We start from the raw sequence: 18368 nt of genomic DNA, 5'->3' as shown, positions 1-18368 counted from the left end.
TTAGTGTGAGAGACAGAGTCTATAAATAAAGGTGGGCATCGTCGTACTATACACAGAAAGAGACTGAGAGGGATGCGTGATTGAGTCCTTTCGCACTCGGAGAGAGGAGGTTTTTTTTTTCAGATATATTGGTGGCGTGGCGGTGGTGGTGGCCCCTCATAGTCATAGACACAGAAATTCACAAGACCAGCGGGTTAATTAATTTCCCAAGTTTTTCATGGAGTTGGGTTCCATCTGGGTCGTCCTGTTGTGCAGCTTTGGCGCTCTGGTGGCCCTCAAATGGCTACTCAAGAATGCAAATTCGTGGCTCCACGAAACCCAATTGGGTGATATACAGTACTCTCTTCCTCCTGGTGATTTGGGCTGGCCTTTCATAGGGAACATGTGGTCCTTCCTCCGAGCCTTCAAGTCCCACGATCCTGAGTCCTTCATCTCCTCCTTTGTTTCCAGGTCACACCTCTCTCTCTCTCTACATATATGTCCATATCTTTGCTTTAACTTTGCTTAAATTGCACTGCTTTTCTCTCTCTCTGTCTCTATCCCTATCTCTATCTCTATCTCTATCTCTCTCTCTCTCTCTCTCTCAACTTAAAAGGAGTTCCAAGTTAAATGGGGTTGCCCCACATCGGCCAAAAAGCGGAAGAAGAAAGGTTTCCTAAGCACGACTGGTCTTCTTTCCGTCAACATTTATCTAGATGAAATATCTTTGTGGGTCTGCCCTATATATTAGCCATTCTCTTCATCTCCGCTGTGCTGTGTCATTTCTCTCTTCCTCAATCCTTCAAATAGTGGTCTGGAGTACCTTTGTCATTCTGCCTCTCATTCACCTATTTCTCTTTTTCTTTTCTTAATTATTTCTTTAGTATTGGGTTTTTTTTTTTTTTTTTTTTTTAAAAAAAAAAAAAAATCTAAGCTACAGTTCCACAACTACAGGTGAATGGCATTTTGGTAAATTTAACCTGTTACTTTCAATTTTTCATATTTATGTTTTCTTGTCTGAATTACCAAAGTAGACACATGTAAGCATTGCAGCATTGGGGTCTCCAATCTCCATTGGTAATGTCTTCTGTCTGTGCTCTCGGACTTACCTTGGGGAGTACGGCAACACAGGCCTATTTTTGTCATTTTGACTGTCCACAACTCCTCCACGAGAATTCGCGGCTAGCAATTTGAGCGGCTATTTTAAGAGATCTCACGTAAAACCTATCTATTTAAATAATTTTTGAATTGTTCGACCACCTACTCGACAATGACTTTTTCACAATAATTATTTAAATTGCTAGTAATTTAACTATTTGTTATGAATCCACATGCTTATTTTTATCATTTTGACCGTCCAAAGTTGCTCGATGGAAATTTACAGTAGTTAATTGTCTACATTGCTAGCAATTGAAATTGTTATTGTGAGAGAGCTCGGGTGGGACCGACCTATTCAAATAAATTTTGAGATGTTCGGCCACCTACACGAAGAATAACTCTCTCACAACAAATGTCCAAATTACATTCAATTTGACAAATAATTGTTTATGGATTCCAATCCAAAAACACAGGCCTATTTTTGTCATTTTGGCTGTCTCCTAGTCTCACTTTGTTTATCATTTTTCAAATTCTATCAAGTAAAAGGTTTTTGCATTTTCTTTGTAAATGTGGGACAGTCTCTGCTGCGGCGTAGCCGCATCATCCATGATGGAATGCTCCAAATTTCACCGTCGGATTTAGGAAAGGACAAATTTTTATTTTTCGGCCCTTTAGTTATTCAGCTTTTAGGATGTCAACGTCATCTAGTGTTTCTCTGTCATGATGGCCCTATTGGCCTTGAAAGGTCCTTATCATCTTCACAAAGTTTCTCCATATACATTTATACCACATTTTAAAAATAGGAAAAATAGTAGAATTAAAATATTCTTGAGTTTTTAGGGTAATATAATTTATAGAGTTTTTAAAATCTTTAGGGTATTTTTTATAATGGTTTTGAAAAATGATTTTTTTTTTTTTTTTTTTTAAAAAAAAAAACATGTTTTGTTATGTTATGAAGGTCGAAAATGTTTTTTTGTCCATATTTAAGAATATGATTTATTTGGGGTTTACTTAAGAAAATTATTTAGTTGTCTTTTCAAATAAATAAATACTAAAAATGCTTATTTTGAGAAAAAAAAAAATACACAAGCAGGTGGTACGTACCCCAATCTAGTCGGGGTCACACAGCCACCCAGGCTTGTTATGATGGCCGCACAACCACTTCTGGGCAGGACAGAGGTGACATCCTGATTTGGTCGGGGTGGTCCTGTAGCCATCACTCTCATTTGAGAGTGGCCACAAGACCAATTATTATTATTATTATTTTAATTTAAAATGCTAGCCTCTACAATTGCCAAAATTAAGCAATTGTTTTGTCCAAATATTCCTATAAGAATATGTGATTTTTTTTTTTTACTTCCTAAAAATTGTTTTGTGTTTTAAATTGTCTGATAATGATTTTGAAAACAATAAGTAATATTCAGAGATATTTCCAAACAACACCTCAATTATTATTTTTAAATTAAATGGTTCAGATTTTTCCACCTCAACAATATTTATGTCCTTAATTTCGAGGTAGAAGGTGACAAAACATGAAAATTTTACTACTTTAAAAATAATTATTGAAATTTTAAGAACCTATAATATCGATTATCTCTAAGAAGATCTTTGTATAGCATACACCATTTACATTGTTGGACTTGATGTCTTTATAGATGTGTTCAATGGAACAGGGTGTCAAGACAAAATAAATAAATAAATAAAAAGAATAAAAAAAAGAGAGTGCAAGAAACAAAATCCAACATGGTGTTATATTATAGCATATAGTAGTTTGGACTTACATTATGATAAAGACGTCAGTGGTTTAATTAGATTAATTTTCAAGTACAAAGAATATTAATAATACAATTAAAAGTTAAAATATAGGCATTAGAAAAAGATCCCAACTAGAGAATTGTCTTATGTTGTGTACGTGCATTATATATATATATATATATAGTGGCCAACACGTTCCAATCAAATATTACATTTTCTAGGAATTCAGGGACGGAGCCAGAAACTCTTATGAGCAGGAGTAACCAGTTCCCTAAATCCGCCCGCCTCGAATGATTTGCATTTTACCTTTAAAAATATCTATGAGATTTTTGTGATCTTTTTATAATTAAAAAGACACATTTTATGAGCTATGAGCCTAGCTAATTGGAAAAGCTTTTCTATTGATGGGATATTTTTAAATATATATTTTTTCCCATTTTCTCGTAGACATAGGAATTGGTAAAATTGTTTTTATTTTATTTTATTAAAAATTTGGGGTCGGCAGTTCTTGTTGTTTTACTTAACTTTATATAATAGTGTTCCACATTGCAAGGGGTGATAGACTTTATCAACAATAGCAGCAAGAACTGATCGTCGGGGCCCCCACATCCTGTCAGAAATTTGGCCTATTCAATTAGGAAAGAAAAATCATTTTGCAACACAAAGTAGGAGACGGCCACATTTATATATATTTTTTTTAAGACGGCAGATAAGAATATTATCGTCTTTACTATAAGTCTTTTATAATCTAATGTGATAAATCCGTCACAATCTAACGTGTACGTTAAGAATATTTTCTTAACACGTTACTATAAGTCTCTTACAAATTTCAGCCTCTCTCGCTATTTTCTTATTATTATCCCTACTCCCTCCTTCTTGGGCCGGGAGTAACAAAGGATCTAAATCCGTTGATATTTTCTAAGGGGTTTTCAATGGATGGGGTTAGAAGATTTCTTTATGCCTTGTTAGGCTACGTGGAGCATGGTTTTGTGTCCGTCACAATGCACCCGACCCTGTTCGATGTCGGAAGCGTTAAGATTTAAATGGGTTTTTTATGAGGCTTAGTCCATGGAGCGGAGGCTTGGGCCGAAACGCCTCACCCGGTTGAGGGTCGTATTTATAGTCGCTTCTATTTTCTAGGGTTCTGTGTGGGATTGATGCCTCCTTGTATTGTTTCTCAAGAAATAGTGAAACTTCGCTGCAACTCGGTGGATGTAGCCTTTAGTAGTGAACCACATAAATCTGTGTTTTGTAATTGCTTGTTTTTATTTACTTCCTCTTATTTTTTCGCTTCTCATTGGTTTTGAGAAATAGGTTTTATTTCCTAACATGCCCCACCTTTTAGGAGCATGCTTTTGGAACCTTGTTGCTCCAGGAAATGAATCTTCTTAATCAAGCAATGAATTATGGTCTTTTGGGAGTAACAATGGCTGTAGTAGTAGTCATTTTCTGTCAAATTGACAAAACCATGTTTGTATCAACAATGCAGATTTGGACGTACTGGAATTTACAAGGCCTTCATGTTTGGGAGCCCAAGTGTGATAGTTACCTCACCTGAAACATGTAGAAGGGTTTTGACGGACGATGATTGCTTTAAGCCTGGATGGCCTCGATCCACCGTTGATCTGATCGGAAAGAAATCATTCATTGGGATTTCTTATGAAGAACATAAGCGTCTCAGACGGTTAACAGCTGCTCCAGTCAATGGTTATGAGGCATTGTCCATGTACACGAAATATATAGAAGAAAATGTAATAGCTTCCTTGAACAAATGGGCAACAATGGGAGAAATCGAGTTCTTAACCGTGCTTCGGAAGCTTACTTTTCGGATAATTATGTACATTTTTCTTAGCTCAGAAAGTGAGCCGGTAATGGAGTGTTTGGAGAGGGAATATACGAAACTTAATTATGGGGTTAGAGCCATGGCAATTAATCTTCCTGGATTTGCTTATCATAAGGCAAAGAAGGTGAGTACTAGTTATGTTTTTCAGTTTTGTTTTAGTTACTTGTGAAGTCAATCACTGTTTTTGTGTGATAACTCAAGCTGATCAAAATTTTCATTTCAGGCTCGAAACAATCTTGTGGTTACCTTTAAATCTATTGTGAATGAGAGAAGAAAACAAAAAAACAGCTGTGTCTCAATAAAGAAGAAAGATATGATGGATGCTTTGCTCGAAGTTGAGGATGAAAATGGTAGAAAATTGACTGACGAAGAAATCATAGATGTTCTGTTGATGTATCTGAATGCAGGCCATGAGTCATCAGGCCATACTGCAATGTGGGCTACCATTTTCCTACAAGAGCACCCAGAATTTCTTCAAAAAGCTAAGGTACTGGACTTGGATATAGTTTTTGAAACAATTGTCTGACAAGTTTGTGACTATGAGAGTCTACCCCATTGTGGCATGTGAAGTGCAACCTTTAAACTCATCATATATGTTTCCTATTCGAATTTAATTTACCAACAGGGGAAAATTTGTTGCCATTCAATGCACGATTGTGTGAGATAATAGAAGGATGAATGCCATAAAGATTGTGGTTTCAATCTGTTTTTTATTTTTCTTTTGGAATTCTGTTTTCACACAACTGCAGGAAGAGCAAGAGGAAATTATAAAGAAGAGGCCGCCAACACAGATCGGTTTGACACTGAAAGAAATTCGAGAAATGGAGTATCTTTCCAAGGTACCACATCCAAGTGCTAAAATTCATTTTCACTAGGCCTGCACTGAGTCAGTTTGGCATAATTTTTTTTTTTTTTTTGGTCTCTTCATCTTATGATTTTTTACTTTATGGTAGGTGATTGACGAAGCGCTTCGTGTGGTAACATTTTCCCTAACAGTTTTCCGTGAGGCAAAAAGAGATGTCAATATAGGCGGTCAGTTTATGTTCTGGATTTTCATTCTTTTTAGTTTTCTGATATGGCTATGAGGCTTGGCAATTCTGGTACTCAAGAGTGCATTAAATTTAGCTAATATGTTGGTATAACCTATTAATAGACAAAGATGAATGTGTATCTAGATATTTAGCTGGAAAACACGTGTTTAACAGGAACTACTTAACACCTTATGATTTACTAATGAGGAGTTGGTTGTTTTTCAGGTTATACCATTCCCAAAGGCTGGAAAGTCCTAGTCTGGTTTAGAAGTGTTCACCTAGATCCTGAAAATTTTCCAAATCCAAAGGAGTTTAATCCTTCCAGATGGGATGTAAGTAATCCAGCACCTTTATCTTTCTTCGAATCAATCTAAGATGCGTGTCTTTAATATATGCATGAGTACTTATGCAGCTATGTCTCATGCTTGATATATGTTTAGGTGTGTGCTATGGTTAGAGTTTGCTGATCTGCTTTACATTGTGCAGGATTTTACACCCAAAGCAGGAACCTTCCTTCCCTTTGGAGCAGGAAGCAGGCTGTGCCCTGGAAATGATCTTGCTAAGCTGGAAATCTCTATTTTCCTTCACTATTTTATCCTTAATCATCGGTGACTTGATCTTGCAACCTTTTCTTCTTCTTTTCTAACTCATAGATTCCTATGCAAATAACATTTCCAATTACTGTTCTTTTACTTGACAGAAACAGAAAGATTCATTTATATCTCTACAAGCTTGAGAGTAAAAAACAAATGCAATCTATTCAATACCAATATAACCTCAAATAGTTGCAGAACAGTACAGAACAGGACAACAGAATTTTTAGTGTAATATAGCAGTACACATATACAAGCATTTGCTAATGCATATCTGATTCTTCTATCTTTTTTTTTTTTCCTCTCACGGTACAGGCTGGAGCGACTCAACCCTGGATGCCCAGTGATGTACTTACCGCATACAAGGCCTATTGATAATTGCTTGGCAAGAATCAAAAAGTGCCCCACCTCATCTATATAAGGAGGGAAAGAAAGTGGAAGAGAAAATAAAACAGCATATTCTTGTCACTTGACTAAGATATATATACTATATTTTTTTTTTTCTGAGTTTGTCTTCATCTCCATGCGCCTTGGTGCTCATGAAGTAAGAGTAGTAGTATTACCCATACCTGATCTTAGGTCCCATTTGTTTTGATAGAACCCATCCATGCTGTATTTGGTGGCTACAAGCATAGTGATGGAAATTCTATTAGGCTACAGCAAGTGATTCTTGTAACCTGAGACAATATATCATTATTATATTATAAATATGCAAGCATTTGCAATTATCTAAATTTTAAGCAAGCAAGGATTTTTCTGCAATCTTTCTGCCAGGTATGAAAGCTGTATGAGATGAACTGATGATGAGATCATTCAAACAACCTTTAAGCCGGTAACAGGCAGCTTGGAAATGCATTTATAAAGGGTATTACAGCATGAATAGTCCTGAATTCACTCATTCGTAAGAATTTGGAACTTTAGACAGTAAAGTGATGAATATTGCTGCATTAACCTCTTGCAGAAGAGCTGCCAGAAGAGAAGAAGAAAAAAAAAATAAACTCTTTGATAGCAACTGTGTTAGAATTCGCAGCAAACGCCCAAGTACAACAAAAGTTGTAACGACATACGGAAAGTGCTACTCGCATCTGTACTATCACTCCAACATGACTAGTTAATTTGGAGTTTTCTATAATCACTGTAAGTATTTTTATAAGCTACTCACTCTATATGAGACTCATCTTTCCAACGTAGGATTAAAGTGTTACAAAAATAATAATAAAGAAGAATAAAATGAAGAATCAAGACATAAGAATTCAACATAATTCAACAAGATTATCTACATTCAAGGGCATCAAGAACGATTTTTCTTTTTCACTAATATCAAGGAAAAATACAATGATCTTTAAGCCTCTCTCTCTTTTTGAAACCTCAAACTAATTCCTAGATACAAGGTGCAAGCCTATTGACATAGGTTTATTTATAGGCAAAAATATTCCTCTTGAAACTATGATTTACAAATTAAAAAAGAATAGATCTCACAATCCTAGTAGACTAGGATTCATAACCCTGAAAGGATTTACAATCTCACAATTCTACAAAAGAAATGACTAAGATTCTAACATTAATTCTCTTCAAGAATAGTACAAGGAACATTAATTCATCAACTTTTCCTGGCAACCAAATGGAAAAGGAAAAGGGACAATTATCAAATTGCAGAAGCATCCTCACAAGTCAAAACACTATCAATAAAGAAGAGGAATCCCCCCACTGCCCGTATTTAAGACAAACCAAAATTCCAAAATATTTGTTCATGATAAAACGTACAAAGAACAGTAAATCAAATTATTCAGAATTGAAGTAAGAACCTGAAGAATGATGTCAATAATTCATCCACCTGCTCTTCTCCTTTCCTTGAAGTGCATTGCATAAACAAAATTTGACGGCTTTACTAAACAATCTATATTCAATGATTTAACACTATTTAATATTCTCATATTCTCGATGACTTAAATATATTTTTATTTAGCTTATAAGCGTCCGTCCGTAACTCGAACCCATTAGTTCAAAAGCTTTAAAATTGTTGGATACTAATTTAGTTAAACCCTTAACCCTTAAGATGGTTACAGTTCGTCTCTTCCTTTCAGGGTTAGAAAGAAAACATGGTAAATATTTGGACAGTTGAATCCTCCGATTCCGACATTCAAAATTAAGAAGACAGGATCCCATGAAGAAATCAAAAGATTGAAATAGAAATAGCAGAATATGCTTATTATTCATTAAACACTAGAATATATATACAATCTGGCCGTTGTCTCAATGTACTTATGACAACGCTACGACGACCCGTCTAAGAACATCGCTAAACGACTTCGTCGTTTAATGAGATGCATTTAACCGACACACACAGACACACGGTCCATAGCTGCTGTGTTTCGGAGTCGGCATTGATAGAATGGCAGTGAGCACGCCGAGCTTATCAACAGCCGTCCGATTAGAGGCTGCAAAATCCAACGGTGCACCTGTTCCGCGGAATCCAAGCCCCTTGCCCCATCTCTCCTTCAATAAGTCGTCTTGGGTCGTCAGAACCGAGGCAAGTTCAGTTCCTCTCTCTTATCCCCTGTTTGGTCGAGAAAATGGTGGGAAAGAGAAGGAAAAGCAAGAAAATTTGTTTCTATGCTTATAAGGTTTCATTTTTTTTTTTGGAAGTATTGGGTTCAGTGAAGGGGAGGTTTTTGTTGGGTAGATTTACTTGAAATTCAAGTTTCAAGCTTTTTTTCTTATTTTCTCTCCCACATTTTTCCAGGAGCCAAACAGCAGTTTAATTTTCTCTATTAGCTAGTTACTGCACGCAAAGCTAGTATGTTTTAAGATTAGCATCAAAAGTTAGATAGCTTGAGCTTGTCCCACAATTAGTTTGTTGTGATTGCCATCTTGGGTGTAATTGTAACACTTGAATCAATGGAACTGCTTTTTGATACAAAATACAATCACTCATCATCAAGCTAAAAGTCTGTTATAGCTTGAGTTTGTCCCACAAGTAGTTTGTCGAATGAGGTTGAATTAGAAGACTCATAAAATGCCCCGATTGCAATAAGGATTGCAATCATCACATAGCGTTTGAACGGGATGGTCATCAAGTTAGATCCGAGACAGTCAATTGTAACCTTGATCGCACACCTTTCAAACACTGTATGTGATAAGTTGTGAAACACTGCCATTCGAACCCGACTTACTTCCGTTCGATCGCGACAACCCCAGGCTATGTTATTTCTTAACTAACTTGCTCATTAAACTTTCGTTTTCTCCACTTCTATATAAGTGTCATAAGCCACGACTTTCACACACCTTGAGAGGCAATGTTTCATTGATATTCGAGAGGTTAACCATTGTTCTTGAGCTTGAACAGTTTCAAACCATAGAAAAACATACAACCACCAGAGTTCTGGGTTAAAGCGAATGAGGTTTGTTAGTGAATGTGATCCTTGTAGAAGAAGGCTAGAGGTTTTGAAGCTATTACGATGAGAGGTCAACAGATTGTTTGTCGGGGTTGCAAATTGAGTCTTGGGAGTTACCAATGTTTTGTAAGCAAGGGCGAAACTAGAATTTTAGGTGTTGGGGGTGGTGGGGGGGCAAAACTAAAAAGAAATTTTTTTGGGGGGAGTGAAAATTTAATTTTGAAAGGATTTTAGAGGTATTTAAAAAAATTGCGGAACACTTTGAGGCCTGGAGGGGTTAAAGCAAACAAGGTTCGTTAGTGGAAGTGATCCGTGTAGAAGGCTAGAGATTCTGGAGCCACTACAATGGGAGGTAAACAAATCATTTGTCGAGGTTACAAATTGAGTCTTGGGAGTTACAAAGGTGTTGTAAGTAGGGGTAGAACTAGAATTTTAGGCATGAGGGGGCAAAACTAAAAAGATTTTTTTTGGTGGGAGTAAAAATTTTGTTTTGAGAGAGGCATTTTGTTTTTTTTTAAAGAAAGGGAATACGTTGAGGCTTGGGGGGGGGGGGGGGGGGGGGGGGTGGCTTTAGAGAGGTATTTTTTTTAAATAAAAAAAAGGGGAACATATATGTCTCCATTTGTAAGGAAGATCAATCTAGAATACAAGTCTTCTATAGTGGATACCTTTAAGGTTAGCTGACCCCCGGAGCAGTTTTACTTTTGAAGAGTTCTTCAAAAAGTTTCCACTTCGTTAGCAAAATCTTTGTGTTTATTTGTTTTATGCTAGCTTTAATTTGGTATTGATATATGTACTGTTTAGCTTTAAATTTGATAACTTTCTTAATTTGAATTGTGTAAAGATTGAGATATTCACTGTTTGTTACAACTCGGGGTCTAAACGTATTTGTCAGAGTACAGGGAAACAAGCCACATACACAGATTTATCTATATCTTGCATGTGGGTTTATTTGGGGCGTTGAGTGTCAAGCTATCCAGTCTCCCCAAATGAGTGCTTTATCCACACCTGAAACTTTCTAAAGTATTGTTTCTTGAAAAATGATAAGCAGGAATGCTTTCATAGATATCACTATTCTCAAGTCTTTTAAGAGAATCTTCATTCATGTTGGATTCTCGTACCTTCCCCAAATCTCCCTTGATTTCTCTTATGCTTGATTGTTAGGCTTGTTGACTTCCATAGACAGTTTGCTGGATTGTTACGCTTTGCTTGATTGTTATGGTTTGCTTGATTGTTGTGCTTTTCACTCCATGTTAAGCTTGATTTGCTCCTATAAATAAGCTGTAGATGCCGTATGGCTGATCATCAAGGAAAACACCCCATTGCTTGAGCAATATTTGGAGGCCCAATCCCCTCGAAGAGTTCATTCCTTTTCTCTTTCTCTTTAATTTAATTTTTTTTACTGATTTTCTGATTTCCATTGATAGATTCCTTGGGTCCTATCAGTTCAACTAAAAAAAACCTCAGTCCCTACAATTTCAAGAACTTAGGTTTTGATAAACTCAATGTTTTAACTTTTAATTCATTTCAGTCTATACTAGTAGGGAAGTTTCTAATGCAAGCATGTTAATATTTTGATTCTTTGTTGAAAAGGTTTTTTTTTTCCCCATGATTCATCCTCAGGTTGAATGCCTCTTGGTTATTGCTATTAGTTTCTGGTAAAAAAAAATTTGATGCCTCTTGGTTGTTGCAGTCAAATGTTCATAGAGAAGAAAGAAAGAATCCAGATCCACCTTGTGTTGTCTGCAAAGGGAGGGGAAGGGTTGATTGCCATCATTGTCATGGAAGAGGTCTCTCTCTCTCTCTCTCTCTCTCTCTCTCTCACACACACACACACAATACAGGCAGAGGCACAGACATGTACATTTACACAATACAGGCAGAGGCACAGACATGTACATTAGTTCCATTATAGGGCTGTCTATGAGGTCAAACATCAATTAATCTTCTTTCCTTTCGATGATGATAATTTTCCAATAATATTTGTTTTAAATATATCATTTATATTGCTTTCTGTGATTTTAATTCGAAATAAGAAGTGCTGACTCTTGACTTATCTAGTATTGGTTTGGTGCCTCTAAACTATATGCTTAAGTTTCAATTTTTCTGTAGATAAATGTTTGTGAGAATTAGTCCATGGAGTCCATATTTGATCTCAAGTAGGGACTAGAACGTAGGTCTACATAGTGATGCTATTATGATTTATTAGTTCTTTCCATCTAAAGTTGTAGATAGTAATCCTTTTTTTTTATGGCAAGACTATGAAGTAAAATTCATTTAAATAGGAACGGGAATTCTCATAGCACAGGAAGCACCTTGTGTTTTTCAAAATTTAAGTTATGCCAGATCATGTCAGAAGTGTGCCATTGAGCTCTTATATCTGAATTCATGTGGAACACCCCTCTTTTATTTTATTTTTTGTGCTGACCTTTTAGATATTTAATAGAATAATTGAACTCAACTTCCTTTCTCATTTTATATTCAAATTTTCTAACTTAGCATGAAGTCTCATAAACTTTTAAAGAATAGAAAGAAAAGAAAAGGAAAAAATAAATATGAAAATATGAGTTCGTTTGTGCAATGAGCTCTAGATTACATTCTCTTAATAAAAAAAAATAAAAATAAAAAATAAAAAAAAACGAAAAGATGGGAAGTGAGGTTATGGGTTCAGACTTACTAGATGCATTTGTAACCTACCATTTGAACTAAAAAAGCAAAATTATATTTTGGTCCTTCCAAGTTTGGGTTTCTTCTTTTTTTTTTTTCTTTTTTTTTTTTAATTTTTTTTTATTTTTATGAGTAATAAGCCAATCTCATTAAAAGTATGAGGCGCTCCTTAGTACATTGTGAGTATACAAAAGGAAACACCTAACTAGAGAAACGAGTAAGAAAATCAAGAAAGCTAAAAGATAAGGGGAACACATAAGTCGTAGTCCAAAGATACAGAGTGTGATAAAAGGAGGATAAAAGTTCCTCAGGGATCTTCTCCACGTCCTCGAAGCTCCGGTTATTTCTTTCCCTCCCTAAGCACCAAAAGAGGCAAGTGTGGGCCATTTTCCACACCGTGACACTCCTTGACCGGCCTAAAGACCACCAACAAGCGAGTAGATCGATAATCCGTCGTGGCATAACCCAAGACAACCCAAATCTGCTGAAAAGAGAGTACCACAAGGTAGAAGCCACATCGTAATGGAGAAGGAGATGGTCCACGGACTTCTTCGTCTTCTTGCACATGCAACATTTGTTTATCACGATAACATGACGCTTCCTGAGATTGTCTAAGGTGAAGATCTTACCAAGAGCCGCCGACCATGAAAAGAAGACCGCCCTTGAGGGGGCTTGGGTCCGCCACACACACTTCCAAGGAAAGTGAGCACCTATAGTACAAGTCAAGCAGTGAAAAAAAGTCTTGAACTTGAAAATGCCTTTTTTGGAAGGGACCCACCAAAGTTTGTCTTCGCCGCCTCTTCTGACTATAACTAAATGCAATATCTAGAAGAAAGAAGCAAAAACATTCACCTCCCAATCATGCGCTTCTCTAGTAAAGCTCACGTTTCACTGGTTGGAACCACCCAAGAACTCTACGTTATTTGCAACAGAGGCGTCATTCGCAGCAGCTATATCAAATGGGGCTGGAAAAGTTGCCTTGAGAGTCATATTCCCGATCCACAGATCGTGCCAAAAGCTAATCCTAGTTCCATCTCCCATTTCGAATCTGATGTAGCCTGAAAAAGTCTCCCAATCTTTTCTAACATTCTTCCAATACCCCACCTTGAAAGCTTCTGTAGGAACGTGGGAGCACCATCCACCTCGTAAATAGCCAAGTTTAGAATCAACCACAGTTCTCCACCAAGCATCTCCCTCAATACTAAAGCACCACAGTGGGCTTGTTGTCAATTTAGTCCCTGTAGTTTTAATTTAAGCAATTTCATCCTTAAAGTTTCATATTGCCATCAATGTGGTCCTTTTGTCCAACTCCATTGACTAACTGCTGTGGCACATGAGCTAACATCAAAAACAACATTTTTTGTCAATTTTTATTTATTTATTTATTTTCTTTTTTCTTTTTTTCCCCTTTGAGTAAGTAGTGTTGTAAACTTTTTTTTTTTTTGATAAGTAAGAGAATTTTATTAGAAAAACGCAAAGCGCAATCAAGTATACAGGGGGTATACAAGAGAGACAATTAAGAAGAAGAAGAAAGCAATACAAGGAAATCGTTAAAACTAATCCCTAGAGGTGCTAGATACGCAGCCGTCCAGGAGTACAAAGAATGAAGAAAAAAGGAAATGAGCTCCTCTATGGTTCTTTCTTTGTCCTCAAACTGTCTATCGTTGCGTTCCGTCCACAAGCACCACATAAGACAACAAGGAGCCATTTTCCACACGACCGCGCTTCAGGAACGTCCCCCCGGCCACCAACTGGCATATAAGTCTATCACCCGAGAAGGCATCACCCAAGACAGACCGAAACGACTGAGGATGACATACCAAAGAGCGCGTGCAACCTCGCAATGAAGAAGAAGATGATCCACAGTCTCCCCGGTCATTTTACACATGCAGCATCTATCAATCACAATGACCCGCTTCTTTCTGAGATTGTCCAAGGTGAGGATTTTCCCTAACGCTGCCATCCAAGCGAAGAAGGCCACTTTCAATGGGGCCTTGGTCCGCCAAATACTTTTCCAGGGGAATAAAATAGCTTCTTTGCAAGCAAAAGCCTTATAGAATGATCTAACATCAAAAGACCCTTTGCGAGAGAGGGACCACCATAGCCGGTCCCCCCCATCTTGAGCAACCTTGGATGAATACAGTAAGGAGAAAAAGGAAGCCATGACGTCCACCTCCCAATCGTGTACATCACGGAAAAATTTGACATCCCACTGATAGGAACCACTTACCACTACCAAGTGGTCTGCTACCAAAGTATCCTTGGCACAAGCTATATCATACAGAACTGGAAAAGCTTCCTTGAGGGACATCTCTCCACACCATACATCATCCCAAAAACGTATCCTCGACCCATTGCCCAAGATAAGTCTGGTATAGCTACAAAACAAGCTCCACCCCTTCCTAATGTTCTTCCAAATCCCCACACCATGAGACCCAAGGGGATCTAAGGAACACCAACCAGCCCTAGTAGAGCCATACTTTGCATCCACCACAGATTTCCACAAAGCTTCTCTCTCATAAGCATAACGCCACAACCACTTCCCTAAAAGCGCCTTGTTGAAAATTTTCAAGTTTCGAATGCCCAAACCACCTTCAGAAATAGGATGACAAACCTTGGACCAACTAACCAAGTGGTATTTGAATTCGTCGCCTATACCACCCCACAAAAAGTCTCGATGCAGCTTCTCAATACGACTAGCAACACTGGATGGAATAGGGAAAAGAGAGAGAAAATATGTAGGGAGGTTGGAGAGAGTACTCTTTATAAGGGAAAAGAAGAACTAAAAATTTGTTAGAAAAATAATATAAAGTAGTTAAAGAAAAAATAAAAAGAAATTTTTCTTCATCATCCTCCTCATCCATTTCATGGGCGAGTTCATCACCACAACTAACGCCGAGCTCTCTAATGGTCTCACCCACACCCTAATTACTCCCAAGACCACTCTAATAATGCCTTAAGCAAAAGCACATAACTTCTACCTTAATGCTGCTTGAATACCCTCTCTAAAGCCGTGTTTGAATCTGCGAGGCATGTGGTGGTGGTACCCCATCCTTGCATTTGTAATAATCTTCCTTCGTATCACCTCCATGTTCCAATTACATTTTCTCTTGTGGTAGTGGGGAAGCCACAAGTGTTGCAGCGACTATTCTGGATATGGAAGATTTTTTCCCCTTAAATATCAAAATTGAATAAGTTAGGCAAAGCCATCATTGGTAGAGTAATAAAGCTTATTATTTACTATCTCCACCAGTTGAATGAATATGTTTGCACTAGAACGTATTGATTTGGGTGTCATTGGTGGTGAAGAAAAAGAAGAATGGGGGTTCAAATTTGATCAACTTTATGCTTTAGTAGTCTTTCTTCTTCTATTTATTTTTTTGGGAATTGTCCCAAAAGTCACTCAGTTTTTTTAAGGACCTGAGTTTCTAATTTTGACAATTAAAGTTGAGTTTTGTTCGAGTGACAATTAAAGTCCCTAATTTTCCGTCCAGGCTTTAATAGAAAACCTCCCACTTGTAATATTGTTCACGTCAACCAATGAAAATGTGACACTTGTATTCACATACACGTTAGTCTGCCATGTAAGCAATTAAGCCTAATTAAAAAATAATTTTAAAACAAAAAAACTGAAAAGGAGAGAGAGAGAAAAAAAAAAAAAAAAAAGAGTGGAAATCCACCCTACCCCACCCCACCCTAGAGAGAGGGGTGGTGGAAGGTGGTTCCGCCCCCACAAAGGGGCACTGGGGGTTGGCTCTAACCCCGTCCACCTCATGGATGGGGCTTTGGGGTGGATGTCCACCCCCTCACACCTTTGTAGGGGTGGAGATCCACCCCTTAGAGGGCTTAATGGGATGGCTCCACCCCTACCCACCTCTGCAGGGGTGGATAACCACCCCACAGATGGGGGGGGTTGGAAATCCACCCCCATAGAGTGGGCAGTGGGCATGGAGATCCACCCCCACAAAGGTTGGGAGTGGAGAGCTCTTCTCCTTGCACTCCTCTGAGGGGATGGAGCTCTCCACCCCTAGCCCTCTGTGGTGGCAGAACCATCCTCCATTGCTTCTTTCTGTGGGGTACAGGGTAGCAGTGGGGTGGATTTCGAAAAGAGGTATGACTTCATTTGCATAAACTATAGAGTGCCTTTATTTAAAAGCAATGTGATGGCTTTACTTACATTTACATGTAATTTTCAAACAATCTAAACTACTGTAATGCATGGAATGTAGAAAGAATTTTTCGATGATGAAGTAACCTAAAAACAGAAAAGAGTAACAAATAAAATAATAATTAAAAAAAGAAAAAAAAGAGTTCAGGAGAATAGTATTATTATAATAAAATTCCTTAAATCTGGGGCTATGCAGAACCATTGGCAGGAAAATGCCTCATTTGTCCATCTCACACCATTCTTTTACACAGTCAACTTTTCTGATGCATAGCAATTAGGTTAGTGTCAGAAATCCCAATGCCAGTTGAGTCCATCGTGTTGCACCCTTTCTCGCCATCTGCTAAATAAATTATTATCTGCTTCCTTTTCCTGTTTTGAGTGGACCTGATAATGAGTTCAAGAAGATCATGAGCTGTTTTCTGTTCCTTCTTTCTTTTGTCCTCTGCTTCTAATTTTATCCTTCGCTTTCAATATCACAGGAAGGACGAACCGTGTTCATTTAACAATGCTTCCTAAAGGGGAATGGCCAAAATGGTGACATTATTGAACTCTTGTTTATGACTATGAGTGCAATGGATGAATAATTTCATTTTCATCCACTGTTGGCCTTTCACTGCCTTGAATCACTCTTGCAGGTGCAGGACCTGTGGTGGAAGTGGTCTCAGCTACTGCTCCCGCTGCCTTGGGACTGGGGAGTATAGGTATATAATGGGCTTCCATTTCATGAAGATGGATGCCAATCACACCCAAAAACAGAAAAAGTATGAGACCCAAGCTGACCAGGAACATTGTACTGCAGCAGATTTACTTCTACATGAGGAATAATTGATTCGAACCACAAAAAGTGAGGACTTAATGAAAGGTTTTGTTCTAACTCCTTTCCAAAAGGCAGTTCAATTCCAAGCTTGTAACAAACTAGTGTCTTTAACATTGGTAGTAAATCTTTGTGCTTGGCAATTTATGAAACAAACAGCGTAGCTGATTTTTTTCTGTTGATATGCATCATCATAAACGTTTCCATGATTCAAGAAGCCTTGTACTACATAGCATGATCACCATAGAAAAACATTAACCTGTAAGATTAGTACACCATTATATATAATTAAAAGTTTTTAGAACCACATTGCTCTCTCTCTCTCTCTCTCTCTCTCTCTCTCTCTCTCTCTCTCAAATGTGACCATTATGGATGTCTTGTGAAGTTGAATCACTGTTTATTGTCATAATGGTAATAATTATTTGAGAAAAATCCATGTTTATGAGTGTTGACTAGGTCTTCAGCCTAATTTTCCAATTTGACAAAGCTAAAAAGATAAAGAACTGAAACTTAGCAGGTGGAACTAATAATTTTTGTTTGTGGCTTGCTTATTTATTACTCAATTTCAGCTTCTAAGTTCCACATTGCAAAATCCCCAACTTATACATGGAAAAAGTCTGTTGGCCCAACTTATACATGGAAAAAGTCTACACACCCTTAAAACCTACTAAGTTTAAGCCCAAAAAGAAGTTTTATGTTTTGGCTGGTCAAGTTTGTTTGGTTATATATGCTTTTAAAAAATTGTTAAGATGTATAACTCTGGAATTAATTTCAGATTTGGTGCCAACCCCACAAACCAAAGTAATTTTAGATTCTTGTTTGGCTCACATTCCCATGCCATACAAATCAGTTTGATAACAAAGAAAAGAACTTCTCAATTTGTTATCTCTCAAAAAAAAAAAAAAAAAAAATCAAAATTGGTTCTTGCAGTGGCTTGACCTTATAATAAATAAATTCTTGTGGTTTTAAAATGAACTTATAAGTCCATATTGTATGCCTTCAAATGGTCACTTTGTACAAATTTT

The 18368-nt window shown here is 37.3% G+C and overlaps 2 protein-coding genes across 3 annotated transcripts; both read left to right on the top strand.

Annotated features, from left to right (window-relative positions):
* On the top strand, positions 1-7033 carry LOC133879973 (ent-kaurenoic acid oxidase 2-like). The gene is made up of 8 exons (XM_062318806.1): positions 1-450; positions 4322-4799; positions 4899-5162; positions 5425-5514; positions 5629-5707; positions 5932-6038; positions 6193-6314; positions 6615-7033. Exons 1-8 carry the CDS (start codon positions 218-220, stop codon positions 6718-6720), a joined length of 1479 nt encoding a protein of 492 aa, XP_062174790.1. The 5' UTR covers positions 1-217; the 3' UTR covers positions 6721-7033.
* A 1607-nt stretch (positions 7034-8640) lies between these two features.
* Positions 8641-17560, top strand: LOC133880623 (protein disulfide isomerase pTAC5, chloroplastic). Of its 2 annotated transcripts, XM_062319606.1 has the most exons (5): positions 8641-8829; positions 11388-11484; positions 17009-17063; positions 17165-17230; positions 17434-17560. In XM_062319606.1, the coding sequence occupies exons 1-5, from the start codon at positions 8692-8694 to the stop codon at positions 17438-17440; spliced, it is 363 nt and encodes a 120-aa protein (XP_062175590.1). In that variant the 5' UTR covers positions 8641-8691; the 3' UTR covers positions 17441-17560. The 2 variants fall into 2 exon arrangements, with proteins under 2 accessions (XP_062175590.1, XP_062175589.1); XM_062319605.1 differs by having other exon boundaries at positions 8643-8829; positions 17165-17560.
* Positions 17561-18368: the final 808 nt, after the last annotated feature.

Source organism: Alnus glutinosa, chromosome 10, assembly GCF_958979055.1.
Source record: "Alnus glutinosa chromosome 10, dhAlnGlut1.1, whole genome shotgun sequence".
Lineage (NCBI taxonomy): Eukaryota > Viridiplantae > Streptophyta > Magnoliopsida > Fagales > Betulaceae > Alnus > Alnus glutinosa.
This window is presented reverse-complemented; position numbering and strand designations above follow the sequence as displayed.

What these genes read in the sequence shown, in the direction of transcription:
- LOC133880623 (XM_062319605.1), top strand. Translation starts at nt 8,692, where the DNA reads ATGGCAGTGAGCACGCCGAGCTTATCAACAGCCGTCCGATTAGAGGCT. An exon ending in CCATCATTGTCATGGAAGAG is followed by an intron (nt 11,485 to 17,008) that starts GTCTCTCTCTCT and finishes TCAATATCACAG; the next exon opens with GAAGGACGAACCGTGTTCAT. An exon ending in AAAGGGGAATGGCCAAAATG is followed by an intron (nt 17,064 to 17,164) that starts GTGACATTATTG and finishes TCACTCTTGCAG; the next exon opens with GTGCAGGACCTGTGGTGGAA.
- LOC133879973 (XM_062318806.1), top strand. Translation starts at nt 218, where the DNA reads ATGGAGTTGGGTTCCATCTGGGTCGTCCTGTTGTGCAGCTTTGGCGCT. An exon ending in CTTATCATAAGGCAAAGAAG is followed by an intron (nt 4,800 to 4,898) that starts GTGAGTACTAGT and finishes TTTTCATTTCAG; the next exon opens with GCTCGAAACAATCTTGTGGT. An exon ending in TATTTTATCCTTAATCATCG is followed by an intron (nt 6,315 to 6,614) that starts GTGACTTGATCT and finishes CTCACGGTACAG; the next exon opens with GCTGGAGCGACTCAACCCTG.